This window comes from Sceloporus undulatus, chromosome 1 (genome assembly GCF_019175285.1).
Source record: "Sceloporus undulatus isolate JIND9_A2432 ecotype Alabama chromosome 1, SceUnd_v1.1, whole genome shotgun sequence".
Taxonomy (NCBI): domain Eukaryota; kingdom Metazoa; phylum Chordata; class Lepidosauria; order Squamata; family Phrynosomatidae; genus Sceloporus; species Sceloporus undulatus.
Genome location: NC_056522.1, coordinates 210129246 through 210156393, shown reverse-complemented (window position 1 = coordinate 210156393; position 27148 = coordinate 210129246). Strand labels below are relative to the sequence as shown.

The window sequence follows — 27148 nt, the reverse complement described above, 5'->3', positions numbered from 1 at the left end:
TTTTCCCACCCCACCCCCTCATTGGCTTTTCCCAAAGTTGTTTTTAAAGAATAATTCTATCTTGTTGTACATTGCTCTGAGAGTCAGAATAGTGATACAATACAATACATATATTCCAATGAAAGCAGACCAAAGCGCAAAACAAACCACCCCAAAAGGGCAGGCTGGAGGTGGCTGGTTTTCCTCCAGAGATACGCTGCAGCAGGCAAACTGCGTGGCATCCCTCCACCCCAAAAAGAACCCCCCAAAAAACCAGGTTCTCCTTTGGATGCTATGTGAATGTCACGAGTGCGCCATTGGGTAGGGTTAGGGACCGTGCGGTTGGTGCGTGGTCCCTAACCCTAGAATCACTGCCTGGACACCGCTTCTTGGCGGTATGTACCAGGCCCAAATGTCTAAATATATGCCCATTTGTATATATATACCATTCTTTCAAATTCTTCTGCCCACTGAGTCATAAGGCAGGGGGATTATCCTTTCAATACCAAAGTATCAGTCTATTGGCAGTCAAGAGAGCATTGCAAATGGACAAATATTTACACATTTAGATTGCTTTTATTGAAGTTTGTGACTAACGAATGCTTATCCTGAATGAATCCAGTGTTAAAATAGTATAAGATGTAACTAAGATCCTTATTGTTTGTCCTTATACTATTTTAAAGTGTGTGTGTGTGTGTGTGTGTGTATAATACAATATTATCTTTACTATATTACAATAAATTAACAGGGACATTCAGATAAAAGTAGCAGTTGCCTGAAAAGGGTAACTTAGGGGGAGTTCACTTATAGGACCTGGGGGAGAGGTGTTGGCAGAAATGGGATGCAAAGCCATGGACAAAGGTCTTTTCATTACCCGGGGGGGGGAATCACATTTGGGGAGTCCCTCTGCCTCACTTCCATTTCTGGCAGTGGACCAGTGTGTTGGCTCCTAGAGTCGATGCTCAAATCTGGTCCCATACTGACAACCCATTTGTGGCTGTAATCAATAAACTGTTGTAGGCCTTTTTCTTCCAAACCATCTTGTGTGCTTTCATTTTTTTTTCTTTGTGGAGCAGACTCACTCCTGGACATGCAAAAAAGATGAGTGGTCAGGGCCTGGAGTGAGACTTTAGTAAAACTTTGGTGAGGTGTGGCCTATGGTGCTCTGCTACAGTCCCCAGAAACTCATTTGAGCCCATTTAGTCCTCCTCTGAACAGCTGTACACTGTTCGCCTTTGTTCTCCACCACATAACATCCATGTTCCACTCCCCTAGGTACATAAGAGACTGGCATGTACTAGGCGGCAGAGGCACTGGGCACGGATCCCACAATAACATGGCAATGGAGTGTGCATGTGTGCAGCAACTAGCCATTCTGATTAAGGAACAAAGATGCAAAATACAGTGGACCCTTGTTATACGCTGGGGTTTGGTTCCAAGATCTCCCGTGTATAACAAAATCCGTGTATGCTCAAGTCTCATTACATATAATGACATAGCAAAATGGTGTCCCTTATAAAAAAAAGGAAAATTAAGGTAAATTTATACTTTTTCGGAACATTTTCAAACCGTGTATGCTTGAATCCGTGTATAAAAAATCCATGTATAAGAAGGGCCGACTGTACTGTAAGGACTCTATCAACAATGGGAAAGATCTTCAAGAGTAAGTAGTTTCAGTTCTGGTAAAATTGTGAGAAGTACAGGAAGAGAAGAGGCGGACAGATCCCTAAGAGTTTACAGAGGCAAGTTCCATGTGATACTATTTTCAGTTCATCTGTTTTAGAAGTACTTCTTGGTAAGAATGCAAAGAAGTTAAAAAAAGGAAACTACACTAATAACCCTCTGATATTCAGGAACAGAATGAGCTCATCTGCCGCCCATCCTAAGATCTCTGAATCGTTTTAGAGTCGGGGTGGGCAAAGTGTGCCCCATGACATGCAAAGGCATTTTTGCCTCTTTCTGCCCCCTCCAGATTGTCCCAACATTACAAATAGCTAAATTCTCTGGAAGTGGCAATTCACCCAGTTGTCTGACCAAGTCTGATTTGTTTGGCATTTTTGACAGTCTGTGTGACCTCTAGAGGATCTGGGGTGTTGTTATGGTGGGGTGGGGGGAGAAATGAGAACACTAAACCCCCCATAAGATTTCTGTCCCTCCAAATTAATTTTCCTTCAGTCTCCAAATCCTTAGCATTTAGAAATAGTTAGAAATAGAGTTTAGACAAAGGGGCTGACAAAGTTACCAAGGGAATGAGAATGACAAATATCAGGAATCCAAGTGCAAAAAATTTTCAACGTCTCAGTCTTTGAAGTACTAAAAATTTGGGGATTGGGGGAAAATTTAATGGGGGAGAACAGGTGAATTTTTACTTGGAGGGGCAAAGCCCTCATTTTGCACCCTACCCATAGCTATATCCCTGGAAGAGGGGGTCCCTGGGGAAATAAATTGCCCCCTGGATCTGCCAGAGTGCCCTATCCAACATTTTCAGGGTGTAGCTAATTGACTGTAGGAATCTGGAATTTGTTTTAAAAAACTTTATTTGAAAGCCGCAGCTGTGGCGTCTACCAGGAAGTATTCTAGTGTCTGCTAGGAGTAATGGGCAGGGGGATGCCAGTCGTAAAATCAGGCTAAGATTTAAATTGTAGTTCTCAAGGTAGATGATTGGTATGAGAGAAGCAGCTGCAAGAGACGGCTTATAAATGAATGAATTTGCACTGGACAAAAAGCCCCCCTCCAGTTCCATCCCTCCCCTGCCCACATTTCCAATCTAGTTGGAACCTTTTCTTCCCTCACACTCAATTGATTTACAATAAAACCTAAAATGTCAGGAAATATAGCTCTCACACATCATGTGTAGATTGGCTGTAATATAACCTACTCTAAAAATTAGAATTGAAGGACTTCTTAAATAAATAAAGCAATTTCATTGTACAGCTGGTGTCTTTGAAAAATTGTCTCAAGCCATTACTGCTTCTATCTGGCTTTGACACTAACAGAACAAAATTTTACAAAGCAGGTGCTTCAGAAAAACACAGCTTAATATTTTTCACCATCAAAGTGCCTTTATTCTCTTAATCACAGCAAGAACACAAGAATCTGTTCACAAGATATTTCTGAAAGAAGTATTTTAAATTACTGAGGCACATCATCACCATCACCATCATCATTATTCTAAAGTTATACTCACTAGCTGAAGTACACAAAGGAAGAGATAGAGAAACAAATTTCAAAGATTCAGTCAAGGGAAATTAGCCAATGGTTTGTTCATCCATTTTCAACATCTACCCGTTTTCAGCACAATAACCCATGTACCAGGATTTAAGCTGCTAAATTGTCATGGCATGTTTGCACACAGGTCAGTAACCATGTGGTCATCAGAGTTCAATGACACCCAATGTAGAATTTTAACCTAACTTAGCAGGAAAAGAGGGGGGGGGTGTAACTGCTGAAATGCTACTCTCAAGGTATAAAAGAGAAATTAATTCACCCATCTTCTTCCATTTTAGTAAGGAAACAATATATTTTAGATTAAAAAATATATTGGGTTGTTTACTTCAGTCTCAGTATGGGGTTTAGGTTTGAAAATAGTTACAGTAGTCCATCTTTAAAAGTGGAGTTTAAAACCCTCGTGTCTTTATCAAAAATGTGCACATGACATTAGTTCCTATATTTTCCATCTGGCACTCCAATAAAGGGAATGTTTTTCACTACTGTGGTCTTCCTGTATTTAACAGAACACTGGAAAGTTGTTTAAAGCTGTCTATGAAAGCCATTTAAGGCTGTATCTTTGAAATTTGGAGAAAGCAGTGAGGTCTCATACAGTGTGAATAGAAGAAGACTTTCTACATTTTAAAAGGTTACACAGTGGCATACTGAGGTTATTTCAGACTTGAGATTTAAGTCTGAACTGGAAAGGTATCTTTAGATAGTAACATGTATTGCCTCCATTGCAGTGGCGTCCCAAGGGTTGGTGTCACCTGGTGCTGTCACTCATGGTGTCACCCCCCTCATTGACCTGGACAGGGGGATGTTAGTACAGGCACACAGAAGGAAGCAAGACTGCACAACATATTTATGCTTCCCAAGAAGTAAGCAAGGCACAGAGTTTAATGAAAGATCTATTTGGAAAGATCCAAATCACAAATTGGTGATTTGTCAAATGGGAGACAGTCTTCGGACACAGATGCAAAGACAACACAACTAATTCAATTTTTTTAAAGTTTCAAGAGCAGGCAAGTGAAAAGAATACAATAAGTTAACTGAGCAAATATCTTACATTCACCTTTCTATTTTTCAGATCACCAAACGGACAAAATCCCAGCTGGTGACCAACAGATACAGAGCACTATTTCAGTAAAGGTCTGTGCTGGACCCACTGGACAAAGGGGCCACATTTATATATATATATATATATATATATATAAACCCTTCTTGCCCTGTGTGTGTATGTTTGCACCACCACTTTAATTAATCACATATGTTTCAGTAGGTTTCACATGTGTTTCAATGAGTATTCCCCACTTCTATCAGTGTTTATGAATATTTCTCTTTGATGTGGGAAAAGAATTTCCTGGAAAACTTTGAAGTGGTTGCTGACATAGCTGGCAAAGAGCAGTGTAGTGGTTAGCAAGTTGGACTTTGGCTAGAGAGACCCAAAATTGTATGAGAAAGATGAAGTTTGGGGCCCCACACTTCATCTTTCTCATACAATTTTGGGTCTCTCTAGCCAAAGTCCAACTTGTAACCCACTTACACTTTCTTTGCCAGCTAGGACAGTTAGCTGCTCCTCATAAACTATGCACTGCTGATATTTAGTGTTTATGTAGGGTTGCCATTTGTCCCAAGTATCCAGAAAATCCTGGATTGAAGGGACTAAAAATGTCATAGCCGGCTGGGCCAGTTGCATCAGTAAATCCTAGATTTCTCCTTCATCACATGCTGTTGAGTAGGGTAAAGTGTTGCAGTGGCAATGAAGCAGGAAATCATGCAAGAAGCCTGGCACTGGTGGGAGCCTCACTGGTGGAAGCACAGACATAGCATTGCCACCTTATTCTTCCATGCGCTCCTTCCTTCCTCCAACAGGCCCAGAAGGTGGAAACTAGGGGAAATAAGAGGAAGAAGAGAACTCTTAGCTTGGTACTGGGGTTGAAACATAATGGCATAAAAAGTGCAATGATTAATGTGTTGAATTTGCACAATCAGAATGCAAATCAACAATATGCATTATTATAATTTGCATAATATGCAGATTAAATGCTCAGATATGAGGGAATAGAATATGGCAATCCTATATGTATGCGTCTGTTTCATATCATGGCTGCCTGCATTTCTGTATACTTCTTGGGGGTGTGGAGACTGTTGTGATGAGCTCTTTCAGCTCACCACTTCACCACTGGCTGCTCTAAAAAAAAAAGCCTTCCCACACACACCCTTCTTACAGAGTAGGAGGATTTTTTTCTGGGTGTCGGCTTTTGCATCTTTTGAAAGCAACATCTATTGCCTATAGGCTGCTTAGAGGAGCTATACCTGGAGCCCATTCACATTATAGAATTACAGCTCTATGATTCCACTTTAACGGCCATGGCAACATCCTTTGGAGTCCTGGGATTTGCAGCTTAGGAAGGAGCCTTAGAATCCACAGCCAGGGAGCTTCAGTGCTTCACCAGACTACCATTCCCAGTATTCCGTTGGATGATGCCATGGCAATCAAATTGGAATCATAGTAGTATAATGTGTAAGGCAAATGGGCCCCCAACCTAGGAACATGTGCAGAATTAAGGCAGGATACTGTAGCAAAGTGAACTGTGACAACTTTGATTTTGTTCAAAGCATAGAAAAGTTGTTGGGGGATTCTAGACAATAATTCTCAGAATCCACCTGTGCAGTGTGGCCATTGGCCATGCTTACTGGGGGGAACTACAGTCCAAAACAATATTTTTTCCAAACTCTGGGTTTCCCTTCACTCATTTGAGGAGGGACATTCCAATTGTTTAAACTCTTTTGTATTCACATCACCTTATGTGAGGAGGTAGATGTGGAATCGAAGGCTTTCATGGCCAGTATCCATAGTTTTTTGTGGGTTTTTGGAGCTATGTGGCTATGTTCTAGAAGAGTTTCTTCCTGACATTTCACCAGCATCTGGAAGATGCCAGCCACAGATGCTGGCAAAACGTCAGGAAGAGACTCTTCTAGAACATGGCCACATAGCCCAAAAAATCCACAAAAACTTTGGGTAAATGCTTGAAGCCTTATAGTGAACTGGCCTCTGGATCCCTGAGCATCATGTGTGAGTTGGTGAGTATTATATTCTCATACTGTAGCTATGGCTGAGTGGATAGGAAAAATATATTGAAAGGTATTGGGTGTGGTTTTAAGCTGGGGGGAAACAATTCATTGCTCTAAGGGTGTATACCTTTTAGTCAGTTCTCTAGAATACTACATCAAGCAAAGAGGTTACTTCCAGGTGCAAGTGAGTATTTGGTTGCTTCATGTTTGTCAAGGTGACAGCTTTTTATGCCTCAAAACATTTGGCCTGAAATGTAAAGTCAGCGGCTCTCCTCCAGCTCGGTACAAGAACATCTGGTGCTGTAGAAGTCAGATAAGGTATCAGAATTTAACAAATGACACCCCCCCCCCCCAATAGTAAGAGGGGGAAAAAGGAAAGGAAATGCTTTCTCTGCTAGAACTCTACCTTTTACCCTGCTGTTAAGTTCACAGGAGCCCTCTGTCTGGTTGTGAGTCCCACAAAGTTCCTGCAATGCTTGTTAGACATTCATGCTGTACTTGCTTTGTATTACCAGATGATGGGATATGTCATACCTTTAGTATTGTTGGGTGAAAAGAATGTTTACCTAGGCTGGAGTTGATTAAAGAGCAGATATGAAGGGGAGGGAATGGGGAATCTGCCAAGGTCAGTTCCATGGGAATGCCTGCTTCAAATAGAATCAACAGAAACAATGGGGCTGGCTGGAAAGAGAGATGTTTTGGTCTAGGAACAAATGGGGTTTGAGCATGGGAAAAGGTTTGAAAAGGTTTGTGTTTTTAATGTACTCTTTAAATGAAATTTCATTGTTGTTACCTGCCCTGGAGAATACAGTGGCTTGGATTTTCCTCACTTTAATGTTCAGAGTTGTATATTTGCACTTTAGGAGCTTGTCCAGTTCTTTCATAGCTGCCCTTCCCAGTTAGGCTGCATCAGCACTGCATAAATAATCCAGTTTGACACTGCTTTAGCTACTGTGGTTCATTGCTATGGAATTCTGGGAACTGTAGTTCATTGTGGCACCAAAGGTCTCTGACAGAGAAGGGTAAATGTCTCACAAAACTTCAGTTCCCAGAATTCCATAGCACCAAGCCACAATGGTAAAATGGTGTGAAAGTGCTTTATTTATGCAGTACTGTACAGATGTAGCCCTAGTCTCTGTGTATGAAAGGGCCAGAACAGACAGATCAAAATAAAGCTGCTTTGGGTAACTTTGAAGGTATGCTGTTTAAATGGCACACACAGCTTAAGAGACCAGAAGCCGCACCAAAGCTCTGCTCCAGTCCTTAGGACTGGAGCGTGGCTTTGGTGTGACTTCCAGCCTCTTGGGATGATACATCATTTAAACAGCATACCTCTAAAGTGACCTGAAGCAGCTTTATTTTGGCCTGTCTGTTTGGGCCCTTAGATTGTTATTGCTTTAGTCCATACTGTGAACTGTTTTGATTTCTTAATAAAGCTTGCATTTTTACACTGAAGTTTGGATTTCTGAGCTAAAATCAACCAGTACATAATAGTGGTGACAGCAGCTCTTGGGAGATAATGAAACAAGCACAACAGCATGACTGTTACTTGAATTTCAATCACATTCTACCTCTCAACAGCAGGAGTAGGAGTTGTGGGGCCCTCCAGCTATTGTTGGCTGTGGTGAGGAATGCTGGGAGTTGCAGTTCAGCAGCATCTGGAAGGCCATGTCGTTCCTATCCCTGTTATACAAAGTTGGTCGAAATGTAACTGATGTGTTCAAACTGTAGTTAAATTTGGGAAGTGTTCTGTGGGCAAAAGGAAGGGCAAATCTACTCCCTTACTTTCTGTCTTCTTCTCACCACTTTCTCCTCTCATCCACAGCAGTGGCGACAGTCTTGCTTGGCTCTCCTCTCAGCAGTTGCCATCTTTATTTTACATTATGTCTCTTCCATATGCTCTTGAGAGCCCCCTCCCAACATTTGCTGAAAAGGATGAGGCATCAAAATGGGAGGAGGGAATGCATTGTAGCTTTACCTTAAAGTATCCATAGTAGAGCTCTTAAAATGGTATTTCTCCTATACCAAGGGGAGAGACTGAAAACAAAGTTCTATCTAATGGCCTGATACAGTTAATCAGCTGTGCCTGACTGTAACATATCCCCTTGAGATAAATATTTGTTAAGATAAATAATTTATTGAAAAGTGTTTGTACTGGACCTGAACAGAAGAATCTACTCTGAGATATTTTGCTGCTTGAGATAGAGCCACTAGTGGTAGCACTGTACCAAGTTAAAACGTTGTTCTGAGTACGTCAGCTTTGCCCTATGGTGACACTCACCTGTTCTCTGCAAGATTTATTTGGAAGAGGTTTGCCATGGCCTTCTTCTGAGGCTGAGAGTGTGTGACTTGCCTAAGATTATCTAGTGGATTTCCAGGCCCGAGCAAAGACTGGAATCCTGGTTGTCCAGAGCCCTAGTCCAACACCCACACCACTACATGACAGTGGCGTCACCAGGGGAGTGGAGTTGGGTGCCAACCGCACTGGGTGACACCCTAAGGGAGGGTGACACCATGGTTCCTCAAACATTTGCATTTTGGCAGAAGCAGGCTGTTCTGAATGGAAGAGCTAAAAATGCTGAAGCATTGGGGTAAGTGGAGTGAGGCTCAGTGGGAGAAGAAAGGAAAGGCCCCAATTTAAAAAAAATTAAAATTATTTAAAATTATTTTTAAATTATTTTTAAAATTATTTTTATTTTTTTAAAAAAAATCACATTTTACTTTAAACATGTTTACTTTAAACACATGAAACAATGTATATGTAAACAAAGTTATTCTGTTGGACTAGGGCTCTATTCTGTGTGTATGATATTGTAATTTAAAGGTATAATTTTAATTTTGCTAGTTGTTTATGTCACAGCTATTACCATTACATTCAGTGATATATGGGGATTATGATTTATGAGTAAAATAGTATAAAAAGCATTACTAAGGATTCTGTATGGGTGTGGTGTGGTGTGGGAGGAGGGGGTGACACCATGAGTTACCGCACCACGTGATACCAACCCTAGTGACACTACTGCTACGTGACACTGGCTCTAGGCAAGTCACAGTACACAGTATTACTTAGTGTGGAATCATTGAAATCAATGAAACATTTTAATCACAATTCAGTCCCATTGATTTCAGTGGGCATCTCTAGGCCAGGCTAACCCACAGGACCTAAAACCAACCCTGACATTTTGGCACACGAGGAAGAAAGTTCCACAACTGGCTCTCTGGGTCCCTTGCAGTGAAAGACCATAATAAGAAATTAAATAATTAACAATTCACTTCCCTTGTATGACACCTCATATTTGCTTCATGAGGCAAATGCCTCATGAAGCACAAGGTTGGGACCAATGGCATCACTAGGGCTGACGTCAATCAGTGTGGTAACTCATGGTGTCACCCACCGTACCACACCATACAAATCCTTACTAATATTTTTTTATACTAATATTACTGATAAATCAAAATTCCCCTATGTCACTGAATGTGTGGCAATAGTTGAGCCATAAACAACTAGCAAAATAAAAATTATACCTTCAAATTTCCATATTGTTCAGACAGCCTAAATGTGTTTACATGTACAGTGGGCCCTCAGTATACGTGGGAGTTTGAATCCAGGACTCCTGGTGGATACCAAAAATGGTGGATGCTCAGGTTATTATTTAACATTTAAAATTACCTGGATGACAACGCACTGGGAAAGCATTCTTCCTACATTGTTTCTCACATTCCTGTCCTGAAGGCTCTGCTAGACTTTAACTGCTTTCCAACCTGAGTTTTCCACCGTCTCAACCTTCCTATCACAAACCCCTTTGCCACCGATCCACCTCAGAGAAAGGCATCAGAAGGAATGGGGCAAGGAGGTTTATTGGAGGGAAAAGATTTTAAATTCTGGCAGAGATGTCCTTGTGCCAAAGAGGGAAGTGGAGCGAGGAAAGAATTTAAATTCTGAAAGAAGCTTCCTTGTGAGGAAGTGAGAAATGGAGTGGGGAAGAAATTTAAATTCTGGGAGAGGCTTCTTTGTGAGAAAGTGGGGAAACAGGAGTTTAATTTCTGACAGAGGCTTCCTTATGAGAAAGTGGGATTAAGGGGTTTACACTTTGGCCATGGTTTTGTGACGTGAAGGTGGGAAAGATAATGAGGAAGAGGTTTAAGTTCTGACTATGGCTTTGTGGTGGGATTGACTTCCATGGAGGAGAGGGGCATTGGGTTGCCCGGGTCTAGCTGCAGTAGCCTCTGCTATTGCCCTGGGACTGCTTCTCAGCCTGGCCATTGCAGATTTTAACAAAATGTCATGCCAAACTAATCTTATTTCTTTTTTTTTCCCCCTTTTTTTAAAAATAGTTTCAAGCTTGGTAGATCAGGGGAGTGGCCTGGAAGTAGTATGCCTTGATTTCAGTAAGGGATCTGAGAAGATTCCCCATTATATAAACTGGTTAGCTGTGGGTTAAACAGTGCTACAGTCCAGTAGATCTGTAATTGGTTGACAATTTGAACCCAGAAAGTACTCACCAATGGTTGCTTTTCATCCTGGAGAGAAATGACTGGTTGGGTGCCTCAGGATTCTTTCCTGGGCCCAATGTTATTGAATGTGTTTATAAATAATGATGGAATAGAAGTCATACTTATTAAATTTGCAAATGGCACCAAATTGGAGGGAGATAATACTCCAGAAGACAGGATCAGAATTCAAAATAATCTTGAGATATTGGAGAGCTGGGCCAAAACTAAGAACAGAGATAATTGTAAGGTACTACAGTACATCTAATCAGGAAAAATTAAATGCAGAAATATAGGATGGGTGACAACTGACTTGAAAGCAGGATCTAGGGGTCTTAGTAGAACACAAACTACACATGTGTCAACAGTGAGATGTAGCATCCAAAAAAAATGCAATTCTGGGTGCATCAACAGGAGTATAGTGTCCTGATCAAGGAGAGAAGTAGGGCCACTATATTCTGTTTTGGTCAGACCTCATCAGAAATACTGTGTCCAGTTCTAGGCACCACAATTTAGGAAGGATATTGACAAGCTGGAATCCAAAGAAGGGTGGCCAAGATGATCAGAGATTTGGAAACTAAGCCTTTTGAGGAACAACTTAGAGAGCTGAATATGTTTGTCTAAGAGAAGAAAAGATTGAGAGGTGACACAATAGCTATCATTAAATATTTATTTATTCATTTTTCTTTATTTACATTTTATTACGTTACCTTTAAAAACATACAATGATACAACTTATTCAGTTGACCCACATTATCATCATCATTAAATATTTGAAGAGATGGCATGAAGTTACAGCCAGCTTGTTTTGTGCTGCTAGAACACAAACCAATGAATCCACCTAAATATTAGGAAAAATAATTCTTTTCTTTCTTTTATTGTAAGAGCAGTTCAACATGGGAATAGATTGTCTTGGAGGGTGGTGGACTCTCCATCTTTGGAGGTCTGTAAATTGTGACTATATACTTAGGTATCTTCCAGGAATACTTTAGTTATATATTCCTGCATGGCAGGGGTTTGGGCTATATGGCCCTTGTGGTCCCTTCCAACTCTAAGGTTCTATGATTCCGAGAGATACCCGATAAATATAAAAGGATTGTAAAATTAGGTAGGCCCAAAGGGAATCCAAATCTTAAATAAAAGTTCTGGGGTATTGCCTCTTTGTAAAGTTATAAAAGTAATTTTAGATTTATTAATTGGCTTCAGTCTTGTTGGTACACTAGAGTAGCAGTTACACATTTTCTAGTTTGTGCAATAGTGGTGAGGGACGAAATCTGCCAGCTTCAAGCAGCCTATTTCTCCATTGCCTCCATGTATAACTCAACTCTCCTGATTTGGGAGGGACAGTCTCAATTAATCTGCTGCTGTCCCACTTTTTCAGCTCCTTTTAAAATATCCCAGTTTATCTCTCTTCCTCCCTTTGTTCTACATTTACTCCATTGCTGAAAATGGAGTTCAAAGTGCAAAAGTAGTGTGTACTCAACAGGAGGGAAAAGAGGGGAAGGTGTGAATCATGTCCTTTCCTGTAAGCTCAGGCAAAAGCAAACTGCTACAGCCTCTCATACGTGGTGCATTCTTCCTTGTTAATATTTTTTGCCATTTTGACCACACTGATATTGCTTGGTCACATGTGTCCCAGTTTTCCTCTGTGAATTGGTGGAGGGTATAGAGTCATCATAAGTCAGAAATGACTTGAAGGCACACAAGAACAACATCCACTGGGCCTGTATCCTTTTTCTCCAACCACTGCTACCAATGCTGGCATAGTGACGCTGGGGTAATGCACCAACAGGAGTCAGGCCATTGTATTTGTATCCTATCCTTTCAATTACACTCATCCCTCCATATTTGTGGCTTTGATATTTGCTGATTTGAGTATTCATGGATTTGATTAATTTGTTCTCTCTAGGAATATCTAGGTCCTCCAGTGCAACTCTATGGTCAACTTTACCTAAAAGTTGCACTGAAAGACGTAGGAATTCCTAATGAGAATGCCCCACTAGGCATTTGTAGCTGCTCCAGTGCAGTCCTATGGTCAGTGTCTGTTGGACGTTGACCACAGAGTTGCACTGGAGGACCTAGAGATTCCTAGAGAGGTGTCCTCTCAGGTAAAAATATGGTGGTTTTGTTATTTGCGGTATTTCTATATTCACGGGGGGCTTGTGGCCCTAACCCTAGCGAATATGGAGGGACAAGTGTACTGTAAAACTCAAACAGCAGTTTACAAAATAATACAGTCCCTTTGGGGGCACTCAACCCCTTTTTTGTTTCAAGAAGTCTTTCGGAATTAACTGCTAAAAGGGAAGACCTTTCAGTAAGGGAGGCCACCCAGCATGCATCAGGAACCTGAAGTCACTCCTGATTGGTCCAGCTACCAGATAGGGGCAGAACTTCTGGCCAATTCCATTGGCCCCAGTGGCCAGAGAAGGTGGGACTTCTGGCCCACTTTTGATTGGCTCAGTGGGGGCTAGATAAGGCCATTTGGCCTTGGAGGCATCCTTTTGTGGTGAGAGCATGGGTCATGGATCTGGTGGGCATGGCTATCTGTGCTGCGGAGCACTGATTATCGGGAGTCTTATGTGGATCTATGGGTTCTGGGATGGAGATGAAGTCACCAGTGCGGGGGCAAACTGATCAGCATCCCCCAGTGACAAGGGGTGGAGATGTGTACATGTGAACATCTGGGTACCACACTTTGTTATCCCTGGGCCCAGCTGTGACTGGGCAATGGGGTTCATCGATCAACAGTCAGGTTGTTTGATGCCAGATCCAGACCCATGCCTTGGACCACGCCCACCTGTCAGCTGTACTTAATAAAGTTGTGGCCTTTTCTTTCCATATGATTATCTGTGTGTGTTTCCTGCTTATGATGCCCCCTCCCTTGCAAGGTGATGTTATCGTCTGTATTTGTTTTCACTGCTGTTTTTAGTTGGGTATGTTTTTTAAATTGCATTTAATTCTGTTTGTAGTTTGATTATCATTTAACCTCTGCATTTTCAGCGATGTGGAATGTTATCTGAACTTGTCTTTTTTGTAAGCCACCTTGAGTCTCACGGCTGAAAAAAAGTTGTGATTGAAGCAAACAAAACCATATAAAAGAATGGGGTGAAAAGTAACTCTGGTGAAGTAAGTGCGCTAAATACAACTCCTTGCCTCTGGGTGTTTCCTAGAGAAGGAAACATGTTTGACTCATTGCCTCTGCAAGAAAACATGTGGAGATGCAACTCCCTCAAGTAATGTGAATCATTACTACGGACTAAACCTGGAAGTAGTTAATGCCATGAGTCAGACTCCAATCCCTCATGGCATGATTTAAAAAGTCGAAAGTCTGCCTGGTATAGGAACAGTAGGCTAATATTTCCATCTTGAGGAAGGAGACAATCAAACAGAAGTCTAGACAAGCCTTGTGAGGAGCTGTCCCTTTAACATCATCTTGCTACAACTTTCTCTTCTCCTGGGTAAGTGCCTATTCCTGTTTTGCTGTAAATAATTTACTGTTTGGTGTGGTGTCACGACTAAAACTGTACCCAACTGAACTAATATGTAATATTTAGTATCATATATAAATAACATAAAGTACTCTGAGACAATATTTAACAATTAATTGTTGACTGGTTTTCAATTAACAACAAATAGTATAAAGTACTTTGAGGCAATCTTGGAGTTCTGTTAAATACTATTATGCAAAGGAATCTTGAAGCACCTCTGAGACTAACTATGCCAAAGAAATTGTAACATAAGCTTTGGTAGACTTGCTCTACTTCCTCAGATGCAAATACTATTGTTATTCATTTTTCCAACCAGCCTTTCCTAATACAGATCACTTCACTGAATATGGCAGAAAATTAAGCAGTTTTTTTTAAAAAAGAAAGAACAAAATTGAATTCAAATGACAGCAAATTTGTTTGTAACTTGGTGGCGGAACAAGGATTTTTCTCCTATGCTGTTGCACACCTGTGTGTCTAGAGCCAGATTATGAATGGCTTGTTATCTGTATTTCTTTTTTCTCTTGATCTTCATGTCAAGCCACTTCGAATCCCATTTTGGGGAAAAGGTGGGGTGTAAATCCAATAAATAAATAAATAAATAAATAAATAAATAAATGTCACTTTAGAACTTCATGATAGGCAAATATTCATCAATGAGGTGGTGCCACATGTAAATAACAATGGCAGAAAGACCTCCTCAGGTCAAAATTGACAGTGGGTCTTTGATGGGCGGAGGTAGAGTAGGCTGGTCGGTAGGCTGATGGATTTTAGCCACCAGGGCCACTAGCCCTCCTTACATCTTATAAATGCAGGCCAGTGGCTTTCTTGAATGAATCAATCCATTGTCAGTATGGCCTTCCTCTTCTTCCAGTGCCTTCTACTATATCAGGAATTATAGGATGACCCCTGCATCACTGATTTAGTTATGAATGTGTAACCAAGTATCATCTCCTGGCCTCACCTCTAGACCTGCCTTAACAACAGGCAGCTGCTCTGGACAATGGAAGAGAAACAGAGATCCTGGTTCTCATTGTCACCGCCTCGCTCCTTCGCAGGTTTCCATAGCATTGGGCAATGGAAATTAAACTGTGTCAAACTGCATTATTTCTTTGGTGTAGATGCAGGCAAGAGTAGTCAACCAGCCAACTTTGCAACACCTTTCAGAAAGAGAGAGAGAGAGTACATGAGGGATGCCATGGGAGGGGAGAATGGCATGAGAAAAAATGGCTTCTCTTCACAGTTGTTTTGCTCATACCGTTTTCCAAATATCTTTAATTAAATAGAAATCAAGTGGTCCGAGACATTTTTCTGCCTAAGCAAAATCCCTTCTTTTCACACACATACACACCATGAGCTGGCATAGAGTATCCAAAATTGGCCAAGTCATGTGGACACCTGAGGCAAAAAAAGTATTGCTCCTTCCTCTCCCTATTAATAAAAAGTACAAATACATTAAATATCTAAGAAACTGTGGTCCATTCAGGACACCCAGAACCTGTTGCCTGAAGCAGCTGCCTCACTGTGCTTGTAAAACTAAATATCTTTGGTTTAAAAAACAAACAACAGGGGAGAAAGAAATGGAGAGGGAAGGAAGTCAGGATACAAAAAGAGAGAAAAGGAGAAAGCAAGTGGATTTAAGAAGTGGGAAAAATCAGGAAGGCAAAGAAGGAAGTGAGGTGAGATTTGAAAAAAAGATAAGGGACAGCAGGCAGATGGTTTGTGTGGGTATGATTGCCTGGGTGTGATTAGTGTGCTCTGCTATGACGTTATCTCACTTCCTTGAGTGACTTGGTACACAGAGGTTTGAATTCTTCTCTGCATGGATTCACAGGATTTGTGACATCAGCAGGCTTGGCCTTGTGACATCACCAAATCCTGCTTTTGAGACTCAGGCTTTGTGTTGCTGGTGTGTAGACCATTACAGCAGCAGTAAGATCTGCTGCACCAACCATCACCATCCCCTTGATGGTCAAGGAACATGGAAGGTGTGCCAGCCACTGGGTTGAAGCAGACAGCTGGTTCTTTATAATCATAAGCATTGAAATACTCGCTGCCATCCTATCTTCATGATCCGAACAGCTCACCTTCTAGAGCACGTCGCTTCTCTGCCAGTCTACCTTCTTTCCTTAGATCAGGACAACCTAATGAAACAAACTGAGCATGGCATGACAATTCTCAGCGGTGGGTTGAAAACCTCATTATTGAAGTCTGCATATGAAGTCTAGCAGATGATTCAGTTGGATTAAAAGTTAATGATCCAAGGGAAGGGAATTGACCTTAAAGAGTAAAATGAAAGTTTTATTTTAATCAGCTGGCTATTTTAAACATAGCTGAGCCAAAACTGGCACGTTAACTTTGTAGCCTAATAATAAAACTGGAAAGATACAGCCCACACTTCTCATTGATGAGTGGTTTAAGGTTTGGCTACTGTTTGTCCTTGGCATTTAGTTTGTGATCCCAAACCACTTTGAATGTATTTTCAAACTCATTTCTTTCTGGCTATAATTATTCCTACTACATATCTTGTTCTTCTGATGCTCTGACAGTACAGCACTGGAAAATTAGGAGAATTAGGAGAATAACCTAGGTAACAGAGAAGCTTCCCAGACATCCCATATGGTGGTAAGACGAAAGAATCTTGGGTGCGGTACAGACTACACAAATGTGCCACGCTGGCACCGATTTTAGGGTTAGGGACTGTGCGGCAACCGCATGGTCCTTAACCCTAGCATGGTGTGGCGGCACTATAATGGCAACATCCTGTCCATACGGGCACTGTCATTATGACGTAAGCTTCCAAATTATGCCATCCGTAGAGAAAATTTATGTTGCTTCCAAATGGGCCGATCTTCTTTCACTCTTGAGCTCTTCTTTTTCTTTGTGGTACCCATTGTACAAGACATCGTTTGGGTTAGAGCATTACTTTATTAATCTTACTCTGGCCCCTGCTAGAAAAGCATTTACAGCACTAAGGTACCAATGTATGCCTTCTGCCTATTTGACGGGCAGATATAATAACACTCCTGTCCATCTAAGATTATGTATCTGCAAAACCGGGGAAGCAGAGAATATCAAACATTACCTTTTACACTGCCCTCTGTATAAATCTCCTAGACAAAGGTTTCTTGAATGTATTTTAAAATCCCTTTCCGATAGATCTTGCTTTCAGCCGATTTGTGTCCTTTGGCCGGCAACAATGTATTTGTTACATCTATGGTAGCAAAATTTGGTTTAGCTGCTAGCAAGATTAGAATCAATTTTCTTGATTGGAATGATGGCTAGAACCATTCTAGTTTTATGTTTTTATTATATCATTTATGATGTATTATTGTTTTTTGTTGATCGGTCTCTCTTACTAATTTTACCATGTTACTTTATTAGTGGTTTTTATGCCTTGGTATTTTTTATACTGTTTTTGTATTTACTGTTTGGATCTATTTTATATTGTGACGGCTTTTAGCTTTTAACAATAAACTTCTGTTCTATTCTGTATACTTAACTAAATCGGCAGTGAATGATCCCATTTGTGGGTTATTTACTTTGTATGAATAAGGATTGTCGAATAAGAGATCTCATTCATTTCCCAGTGTTTCTGGTTTGTTTGTTTGTTTGTTTGTTTCAGCAATAATATATCCCTATTCACCCAGTTTTGTTTCAGGCTGCAAATTAAGATTAAATATCATTTTAAAACAAGAGCTTGTTAATGCTTCCAGAAAGGTTAAAAACTGCTAGTATAAGGATGGGCAACCTTTGCCCTTCCAGGTGTGATTGTACAACAATTCCCATCATCTGTAGACCACATAGCTAACAGCAAGAGATAATGGGAGCTGAAATTCAACCACATCTGGTGGCTATAAGTTGCCCCCCTCTGCATGGCAGTAACAGTTGCAAAAGTCTTCCACATTCCTACAAGCTTACTAAAAAGCAACAGTATTATTATGTAATTATTACACCACTAGGTTAAGCAGTTCACCAGCCTGTCTGAAAATAGAGGAAGTTAAAACAACCACTTCCGCATCTACCTGTTATCTTCTGCGTTGTTACGTGTGCAACATCTTGCTTTTAAAATGGGCCCTTCAATAGAAAAGGAACTAAAGTAAGAAGATAAGCAAACAACATATTGTTCCTGGTAGATCTCATAAGAGAAACATCGCTGCACCTAAATCACAGCCCAGGATGACTGTGGTAAGTTTTGAATGTTTTGCAATGGCTTTGTTTCCAGCTGTCTTGGTGGGTTCAGCCCTACCATTAGGCAGAGCATAGCAGTCACCTAGGCAACTGATTTGGCATGTCAGAAAAGGGCAGAAAATAGTTATTTAATGTGTTGTTGTTATTGTCATATTTTTACAATCATGAAAGGGGGGAAAATGTTTGTGGGATTTTTTTGCATCAGGTGCCAGAACAACTTGGCAGGCCTGCTTTAATCTGCAGAGCAGATCACAACATTATTCGAAAAGCAGAGACAAGTAAAACCCCATAAGCTATAATAATAAAACACAATTAACTAATTATCTTATTAAAACAACAAACAGATTGAAAGCAATATTAGAAACAGTCCAAGGGAACAGTCCAGCACCTGAACTCCATTAAAAACCTTTTCCTTAATAGCCACTCAGTTGTCAAAAGCCAGCCTAAAGAAAAAAGGATGTTGGCTGTTTACATCCTAGGAGAAGCCACTGCGAAGCTTGTAACTTGCTGCCTGAGAATTGGTATGATTCACACTGAGAAAGAATGGATATGACATAATTTTCTAACAACTTAAACCAGGACTAACCCTAAAATTAGGCAGAGTAAGACAGTTGTCAGCTATTTTGGGTCCCTTTCTGTGAAAAAGGTAGCATAGAAATGAAATAAATATAAATCAACAAAAATAAAATAAACTATTTCAGGAGAGTAGTAGTGCAGTTTAATACAGTTTGCCATCACATTCATTGTCATGGCTCCATGCTGTAGAATCCTGGGATTTGTATTTTTTTGAGATATATAGCCTTCTCTGTCAGGGAGCTCTTGTGTCCCACCAAACTACAAATCCCAGAATTCCATGGCATTGAGCCATGGCAGTTAAAGCAGTGTCAAACCACATTATTTCTGTAGTGCAGATGCAGCCCTCATCTTTCCTAAAGGCCTGTATATCCAACTACTAAAGCAATTGCCATTTTTCTTTTATATACAGTCTAGACATGAGGTCCACAATCTTGAATATTCATAGAGGGGCAACCTCCATTATTTTAAATGGGGCGCGCTCCCGCAGCACGCACCCATGCACACTTGTGGGCACGTGCCCCATTCAAGCCTATGGGGCTTGAATATAGACGAGCCTCTGTTTCCACAGGGGGTCCGGAACGGATCCCCCACAAAAACAGAGGGCTGACTGTATTCAGCATCACTGGGAAAGAAATGATCCTAATGCCATTTTCATTCCCCCCCCCCCTATTTATTTCAGGGAGTAAATGATGACAATAGCCAAGACATGGGGATGCTTTATTACGTGTTGCTGTGGTCCATCATCTGTTACTTCTGGTGGAAATGGAGAGCAGGAGAAACCTTAAATAGTCTGCAGCTTCAAGGGAACTATGTCTTCATCACTGGCTGTGACTCTGGCTTTGGGAAGCTGGCAGCTAGGGCTTTGGATGCAAAAGGGTTCCGTGTTATTGCTGCCTGCATGACAGAAAAGGGAGCAGAGGAGCTGAAAGCAAGTGCCTCTGATAAGCTCCAGACTGTGCTAATGAATGTGACAGACACGGAGAACATCAAATCAGTGGTAGAAAAAGTGAAAAAAGATGTAGGAGAAAACGGTAAGTGACAGAAGACCTTCCATAAAACTATTAAATACAGAGTTGTAAGGCTATAGCCTGAAGGCTCCTGTAACTTTAAGAGATGCTTGGAGTAAAGGTTGCAGTAAAAGAAGTTACCCCACTTCACAGTTGTTTCCTTCAGTTAACCAAAATGTAACCAAGTACTTTTGAATGTGGAAAGTAAAGAATTATTTTTTAAATGGGTATTATGACAGGAACTATATACATGTTGCATCCAACATACTGTAATTTATTACTTTTTAAAAATAATTTTCATTTATCACGCTCAGGCAACTAGGAATCAGTTCTGAGCCTCATGCTTAAAAATATAAGCTGGAAATCCAGGAAGAGGAGTGTGATGCTGAAACTCATATTGCTCCAGAGGATTGCTTGGAAAAACTAGGGAAGTGAGCCAATCTACAAAGATAATGCATTCAAATTCATTTATATCAAGTTTATCCAAGATATTTTATTCAGTCAGTGTGAACTACCATTCCTCCTTTTCTCAGAGAATGTAAATGTTAACGAGATGATGAAATGGTGTGGTACAATGTGAGGCTAGAGTCCTAAACAACCCTATAGAGAGTAAGGCCCATTGAATACAGGGGGCATACATCTGAGTAGGCATGAATAGATTGCATTGTGAGAGTAGTCAAATGAGAATGGGTGAAAAGTGAAGCTCCAGAATCAATAAGAGAACAGATAGACAATGCCTGGTCCAGGATTGTAACTAGGGATGCAAATATTTGTTTATTTCAGTCTTGCATTCTAGAATGAGCCATTTCAACATTTTTTCTCTCTACAAGGCAAGATAATGAAAGCTTTTGGATATTTTTCAATTTTATTTTTTAACTTCAAGACTTTTTTCATTTAAAAAATTGTGCAAAAATTAGGATTTTGCACAGAAAATTTTGCACTCTTTTTGTGCAAAGATGGGACAAATACAGTGGCAGGTGAATGGTCTGATGGACCATTTATTTTGAGCAGTCAGTTTCTAGCATTTAATGACATTAGATATAGGATGGGGACACCTGGCTGAACCAGACTACTTATGAAAGGGATCTAGGAGTCCAAGTAGACCATAAATTGAACATGAGTCAACAATGTGATGTGGCAGCTAAAAAGGCCAATGCAGTTTTAGGCTGCATCAATAAAAGTATAGTGTCTAGATCAAGGGAAGTAATAGTACCACTCTATTCTGCTTTGGTCAGGCCCCACCTGGAATACTGTGTCCAGTTCTGGGCACCACAATTCAAAAAGGATGTTGAGAAACTGGATCATGTCCAAAGGAAGGTGACTAAAATGAAGGGTTTGGAAACCATGTCCTATGAGGAACAACTTAAGGAGCTGGGGATGTTTAGCCTGGAGAAGAGAAGATTAAGAAGTGATATGATAGCCTTGTTTAAATATTTGAAGGAATGTCATATTGAGGAGGGAGCAATTTTGGGTTTTGCTGCTCCAGAGAACAGGACCCAGAACAATGGATGCAAGCTCCAGGAAAAGAGATTCCATCTCAGTATTAGGAGGAACCTCCTGACAGTAAGAGCTGTTCGACAATGGAACACACTCCCTCGGAGTGTAGTGGAATCTCCCTCCTTGGAGGTCTTTAAACAGAGGCTGGATGGCCATCTGTTGGATATGCTTTGATTGAGAGTTCCTGCATGGCAAGGGGTTGGACTGGATGGCCCTTGTGGTCTCTTCCAACTCTATGATTCTATGACAAATGCTATGAGTAGGTTGGTTATAGACACCAAGGTTCTTATTTTCTTCATATGCAGGCTTCAGTCTTAGACACAATTTACCTAATAGTTAAGCCAGTGTGGTGTAGTGATTTTGGATCCATTCCAAGATCTAGTTTGATGTTTAAAGGAGCCCTGCAAGATGCTAAACCCTAATTCCTCCATCTCACAGAATGGGTTCAGCATTGCGGACAGATCCTTTAAAGCTCAGACAAAACCATCCCCCTAACCAGAAAACCATTAAGTCACCACTGATTGCCAGAAAAAGAAGCCCTTCTCCACAAAAAAGGATTCATCCAACTTCTCTCTCTGCAATTTAGGCAGTGGGCCACAGAGGCCACTATTTCATCCTGTAGACCACGTTGCTTGTTAACTGCTTGGGGGGAAATGCTTACCTATAAGGGTGAAGGCCCTTCTGTTTTTTAGTTAAATTGATTCATTTTTTGCTACACTGGATTTGATTTTTCCCTTATATTTTAAATTGTTGCCATGGTATTGTAAAGTTTTGTATTCAGTGTAAGCCTACAAGAGGGCCTTATCTGAAGCTGAAAGACAGGACACAAATTAAAGTGTAGCTTTACTTATGACTGAGTGAGCAATTACTGGTTTGTCTGAAAGAGCCATTGCAGACTAATTGCCATATTTAGAGTGTTCATATCATCTTGTAGTACAATACATTTCATCAGCAGCAATTTGAACGCATTCAGCAGCAGGTTATCAAATGATTAAATGTCAAGTGATTCAATCAGCTTGTGCTTGCACAGAGGGAGGAAAGGAATTTTTGAAGGGCATCTAATTCCAAACTCCTACTCAATGCTGGGTTTGAAGTGGGGGATATAGGTATGGCAGTAGAGCTTGGAAATAGCATGGCCAGTGGCTCTGTCTATACAACAGTCCTGGCAGATAAGCACCCAACCTCAGCTTTAACTATTTCCGGTGAAGGAGTTATCTACAATGTGACTTAGGAAGTGTGATATTGCTTGACATTTTATCTTCATTTTGACATTTTCTCCTCTTGTTCAGCTAACACCTGCTCCTTAAAATGTCCACCCATAGATTCTATTAGTGCATCCTGGATCAGAAAAGACACTTTCTGCTCCTTCATGATAGCCCTCTTAATAGTTGAAATCCAGGGACATGTCTCCCTCTTAATTTTTCATTTCAACCATTCCTTGTAGGTTTTGATTCCGAGTCCCCTCATTCTTTCAGTCACTGGTTGGACTGGATCCAGGGCTGGACTGGATGGCCCTTGTGGTCTCTTGCAATTCTATGATTCTATGACTGTCTTCTGTACACAGTCTAGCTTGTCAATATCCTTCCTAAGTCCTTCTCTAAACAAATACTCAGAGTGATTATGATTCATTGCTCATCAACCATTATTTCTAGGTTATGACTGTTTTGATCTTCCTGTTTTTGTGATACAGTGGTGGTGGAGGTTATTATCTTATATAATCTATTTCTATTACAATGATAGCTTCAAATTCTAGAAAGGAATTTATACGAATGTGTTTTATTTTTACTGACAGCAACTTATCTTTTGTTTATTTTACTTTATTTCTTGGCAGGTTTGTGGGGCTTGATCAATAATGCAGGCATCATGGGACCATCAGCGCCAACTGATTGGCTGAATATTGAGCACTATAGAGCACCAATTGAAGTTAATTTACTCGGCCTCATAAACGTTACAATAAATTTCCTTCCACTGGTGAAGAAAGCCAAGGGAAGAATAATAAATGTAACCAGTGTTGGTGGTGTTGTGCCAATATGTTCAGGTGGTTATTGTCCATCCAAATATGGGGCAGAAGCATTCAATGACAGCTTAAGGTAAAATAATAATTAATGAATACATTCAACCTTCAAAGACATAGCCACATTAGTCTGGATCATATGTAAAGGGTTCTTGTAGCACCTTTGAGACTAACAGAGGGTAAAAGAAAAGAATTGGTAGCATAAGTCCACTTCCTCAGTAATGTGCAGGGGACATAAAGAGACCAACAGTGGCTGACATGGGCTCTGGTGGCACAGTGGTTAATGCCTGTACTGCAGCCACTCACTCACAAACTATAAGGTTGCGAGTTCAATACCAGCCAGGATCTCAGGCTCGATTCAGGCTTGCATCCTTCCAAGGTTGCTTCCGAGATACCCGGCCTGTGAGGGGCAATTAGCTTACAGTTGTAAACCATTTAGAGACCGCTTAGGCGTGGCTTTGGCATGGCTTCCAGACTCTTAGGACACATGCATCATTTAAATAGCATACCTCCAAAGTGACCCAGAGTAGCTTTATTTTGGCCTGTCTGTATGGGCCCTAAGATGACTAAATTGAGGCTGTCATACTTTGGCCATATCATGAGGAAAAATGAATAATTAGAAATGACAATGAAAGAAAGGTGGAAAGCAGTAGAAAGAGAGGAAGACTACATGCCAGGTGGTTAGACTGAATCAGGGAGGACCGAGACCTGGAGCTAGAGGACATGAGTAGAGGTTGAAGACAGGGGGTCTTGGAGATGTCTCATCCACAAGGTGACCATGAGTCAAAGTCAACTCAGGGGCACTTAACAACAACAACAACAATCGCTTAGTCCAAGCCCAGCTATCTATGTATTGCATCTTACTGGCTCTTTGTAATGTGTGGGCAAAATCATAGCTTAAAAGTCTATAGAAAGTGTTTGCTTAAATGTCTACAGAAAGTACGTAAATGGTTGAAATAATGAATGGCATCTTTACCTGTTTTTCAGACAGGACATGAAGCCCTTTGGAGTTAAGGTGTGTTGCATTGAGCCTGGACTGTTCAAAACAGGGCTCTCTGACAAAGTCAGAATCATGAAGGAAAAGAGGTTAATTTGGAATAATCTCTCTCCTGATATCCAAAGGCAGTATGGAGAAAATTATTTGAAGGATGGTAAGTTATATGTTGATTTAATTCATATTAGTGAATTGGTTTATTTCCTACTGGTAGATAATCAGTAAGAAATGGTCATAATAGCCAGAGGAACCTGTTCAGAAAGAGTGATACCATGGGAGTTTGCCCAAACCCCACTCAGAAATGAATGTCCAGGTTTCTTAAAGAGTGCCTAAAAGGAGCAAGTATTTATTAGGATCTCAGAAATAATTCATTAAAATTAATTTGCTACTATGGGAATGTTCCATGAATGAAAAGCAGTGCCAAAATTACACTTTATTCGTAGGATAATGCTGTGATTATGGTGATGTCACACAGCATCGTCTGATATTTTTCAAGCAATTGCTCCTGTCACTTTTGGCCGCAGGGACGTAGCCAAGGGGGGTTCTTGGGGTCCGGACCCCCCCTTCCATTAGAAAAATGAATGGTGTGTGCTGCTGCGCCACCACACCCAAGCCCCATTATAATGGTGGCACTTAGTCTGGACCCCCCCTTTCCTAAAATCCTAGTTACGTCCCTGTTGGCCGTATGAAAGAGTCTTTTTTCCATGTGAAAGAGTCCATATAAAATAATGATAATAGAATCCTTGAGAGATTCAAGAGATAATCAAAGGTGTAAAGCAAGCAAGCTACACCTTTTCCCTTTAGCATTGGTCCCAGGCCTATGAGGGGTCTGGAGAAATTGCACAACTGAACCATTGATAATCCAGCCCTGATGGAAGCATTATGTATGTGTGTTTTGATGCAGTAAGCCCTATAAAGTCTCCACTTGCCTTTACTGCATTATCCTTTAAAATTAGAAGCAAACCCCTAATAATGTAATAGATAATGAAAGCAATAATTCAATAAAATGGAATAACCTAATAAATGTTTAATTAAGTATATTGAACCTTCTTATTTTAACTCTTTAAACTCTCCTCAGTATCTTTAACTCTCTCCAATTTCCTTCTCTCCTCAGATGCAGTCAAGAAAGAACACTTAGTTAAACTATGTGAGAACATCGATCTCTCCCTGGTTGTGAAATGTATGGAACACGCTTTAATGAGTAAACATCCACAGACACGATACAGTGCCGGCTTGGATGCTAAGCTCCTCTGGCTACCCCTTTCGATCATGCCAACTTTTGTGCAGGACTATGTACTAATGAAGAACAAAGTTAAGCTACTTAATCCAAATGCAAGTTAAAATTCCTTCCTCTGTTTACATCAAGTTTCCACTGTAGCCTCAACCAGTTGGCTCAAGATATGAACTGGATGTAGCTTGGCCACTACTGTTTGTCTAGCCACAACCTACAAGTAGCAAATTGTACCTTAAAGCTGTGCATATTTAAACAATGATGATAAAATACACCAGTGTTCATAGGTGAGCAAGTATCCAAGGATCTTGGCAATAATCTCTTATCATTTCTTGTTTATGTTAATATCACTTCTACTATGGTCATAGTAGTGAAGTCAGATGTGGATGTATGCGCACACCAACATGTGTCAATTCAAATAAATCTTAGTTGATCCAGATTGATTGACTATTGCAGAAATCAGTCAGACCACAGTCAAGCATTTTAAATAATGAAGCATTAGTACAATAACAAGCCAGTAATGATAAATACTACTAACAGAAAACAGAGTCAATGGAAGCCATAACCCATGCAAATGTGACTAATCCAGTGGTATCCTGATTCCTGGGCACTTAGGCCTTGGGGTTGCAAACATGCTGGTACTAAATGCCTCTGATTACAGGCAGAGTTTCTTTTCTGAAAAAGAAAAATTATACTCATCCAAGCAATCATCTACCAACAAAGTGCCCACAAATATATGTAGTCTGCCTTCCCTCTCTGAAGATAATGTTTCCCCAGGTGCTGGAACTGTAGAATCTTGCTTCCTGTGTCCTACTAACAGCCTTCCTAACTGGAATGCAAGGGTCTTCAAATATTATGCTGCCTAAGAAAAGTCCTGTGATGAAAAGACAGGCAACCATTTCATTGAGGGTTCCAGGGATGTAGCCAAGGGGGGGGGGGTTCTTGGGGTCCGGACCCCCCTTCCATTAGAAAAATGAATGGTGTGTGCTGCTGCACCGCTGCACCCAAGCCCCATTATAATGGTGGCACTTAGTCTGGACCCCCCTTCCTAAAATCCTAGCTACGTCCCTGAGGGTTCATTGAGTTCAATGGTTTAGTCTCACACAACTCACCCAAAATGTCCTGCAAAATAGTGCTAGCCACTTCTAAGTTTCCCTTCCTTCAGAAACAGAGCTGTACATAGCAGCAAAGCATGCATACTTTTGCACTGACACTGCACCCCTTTGACTCCAGTCCAACGTCTTCTCAGTATAGCATAAATATCTGCAAGCAGACCCATGCTACACTGAGCTATATACCCTCCTCCTGACATACTGAAAACCCCCAGAAGCCATCATGCACAACCATTCCATGCTTCATGGCAAGCAAGCAGGATCAAAGAAGTGTTTGGTCCCTGTA

At 40.8% G+C, this 27148-nt stretch overlaps 2 protein-coding genes across 8 annotated transcripts in view; one reads left to right on the top strand and one right to left on the bottom strand.

Moving 5' to 3' along the window:
- LOC121921681 (bile salt export pump-like) overlaps positions 1 to 3321 on the bottom strand; it is a 390920-nt gene extending 387599 nt beyond the window's left edge. For all 3 annotated transcript variants that reach the window (XM_042450110.1, XM_042450120.1, XM_042450138.1), the window contains exon 1: positions 3167 to 3321. The gene's annotated coding sequence lies outside the window, so the exon portion shown is untranslated. The remainder of the gene's footprint in view (positions 1 to 3166) is intronic.
- DHRS9 (dehydrogenase/reductase 9) lies at positions 1616 to 26189 on the top strand. Of its 5 annotated transcripts, none has more exons than XM_042450163.1 (7): positions 1616 to 1642; positions 4277 to 4338; positions 18203 to 18428; positions 19687 to 20038; positions 23343 to 23601; positions 24513 to 24676; positions 25634 to 26189. In XM_042450163.1, exons 3-7 carry the CDS (start codon positions 18420 to 18422, stop codon positions 25858 to 25860), a joined length of 1011 nt encoding a protein of 336 aa, XP_042306097.1. In that variant the 5' UTR covers positions 1616 to 1642; positions 4277 to 4338; positions 18203 to 18419; the 3' UTR covers positions 25861 to 26189. The 5 variants fall into 5 exon arrangements, with proteins under 5 accessions (XP_042306097.1, XP_042306114.1, XP_042306121.1 ...); XM_042450180.1 differs by lacking the exon at positions 1616 to 1642 and adding an exon at positions 13756 to 14213; XM_042450187.1 differs by lacking the exons at positions 1616 to 1642; positions 4277 to 4338 and adding exons at positions 6661 to 7010; positions 13756 to 14213.
- Positions 26190 to 27148: the final 959 nt, after the last annotated feature.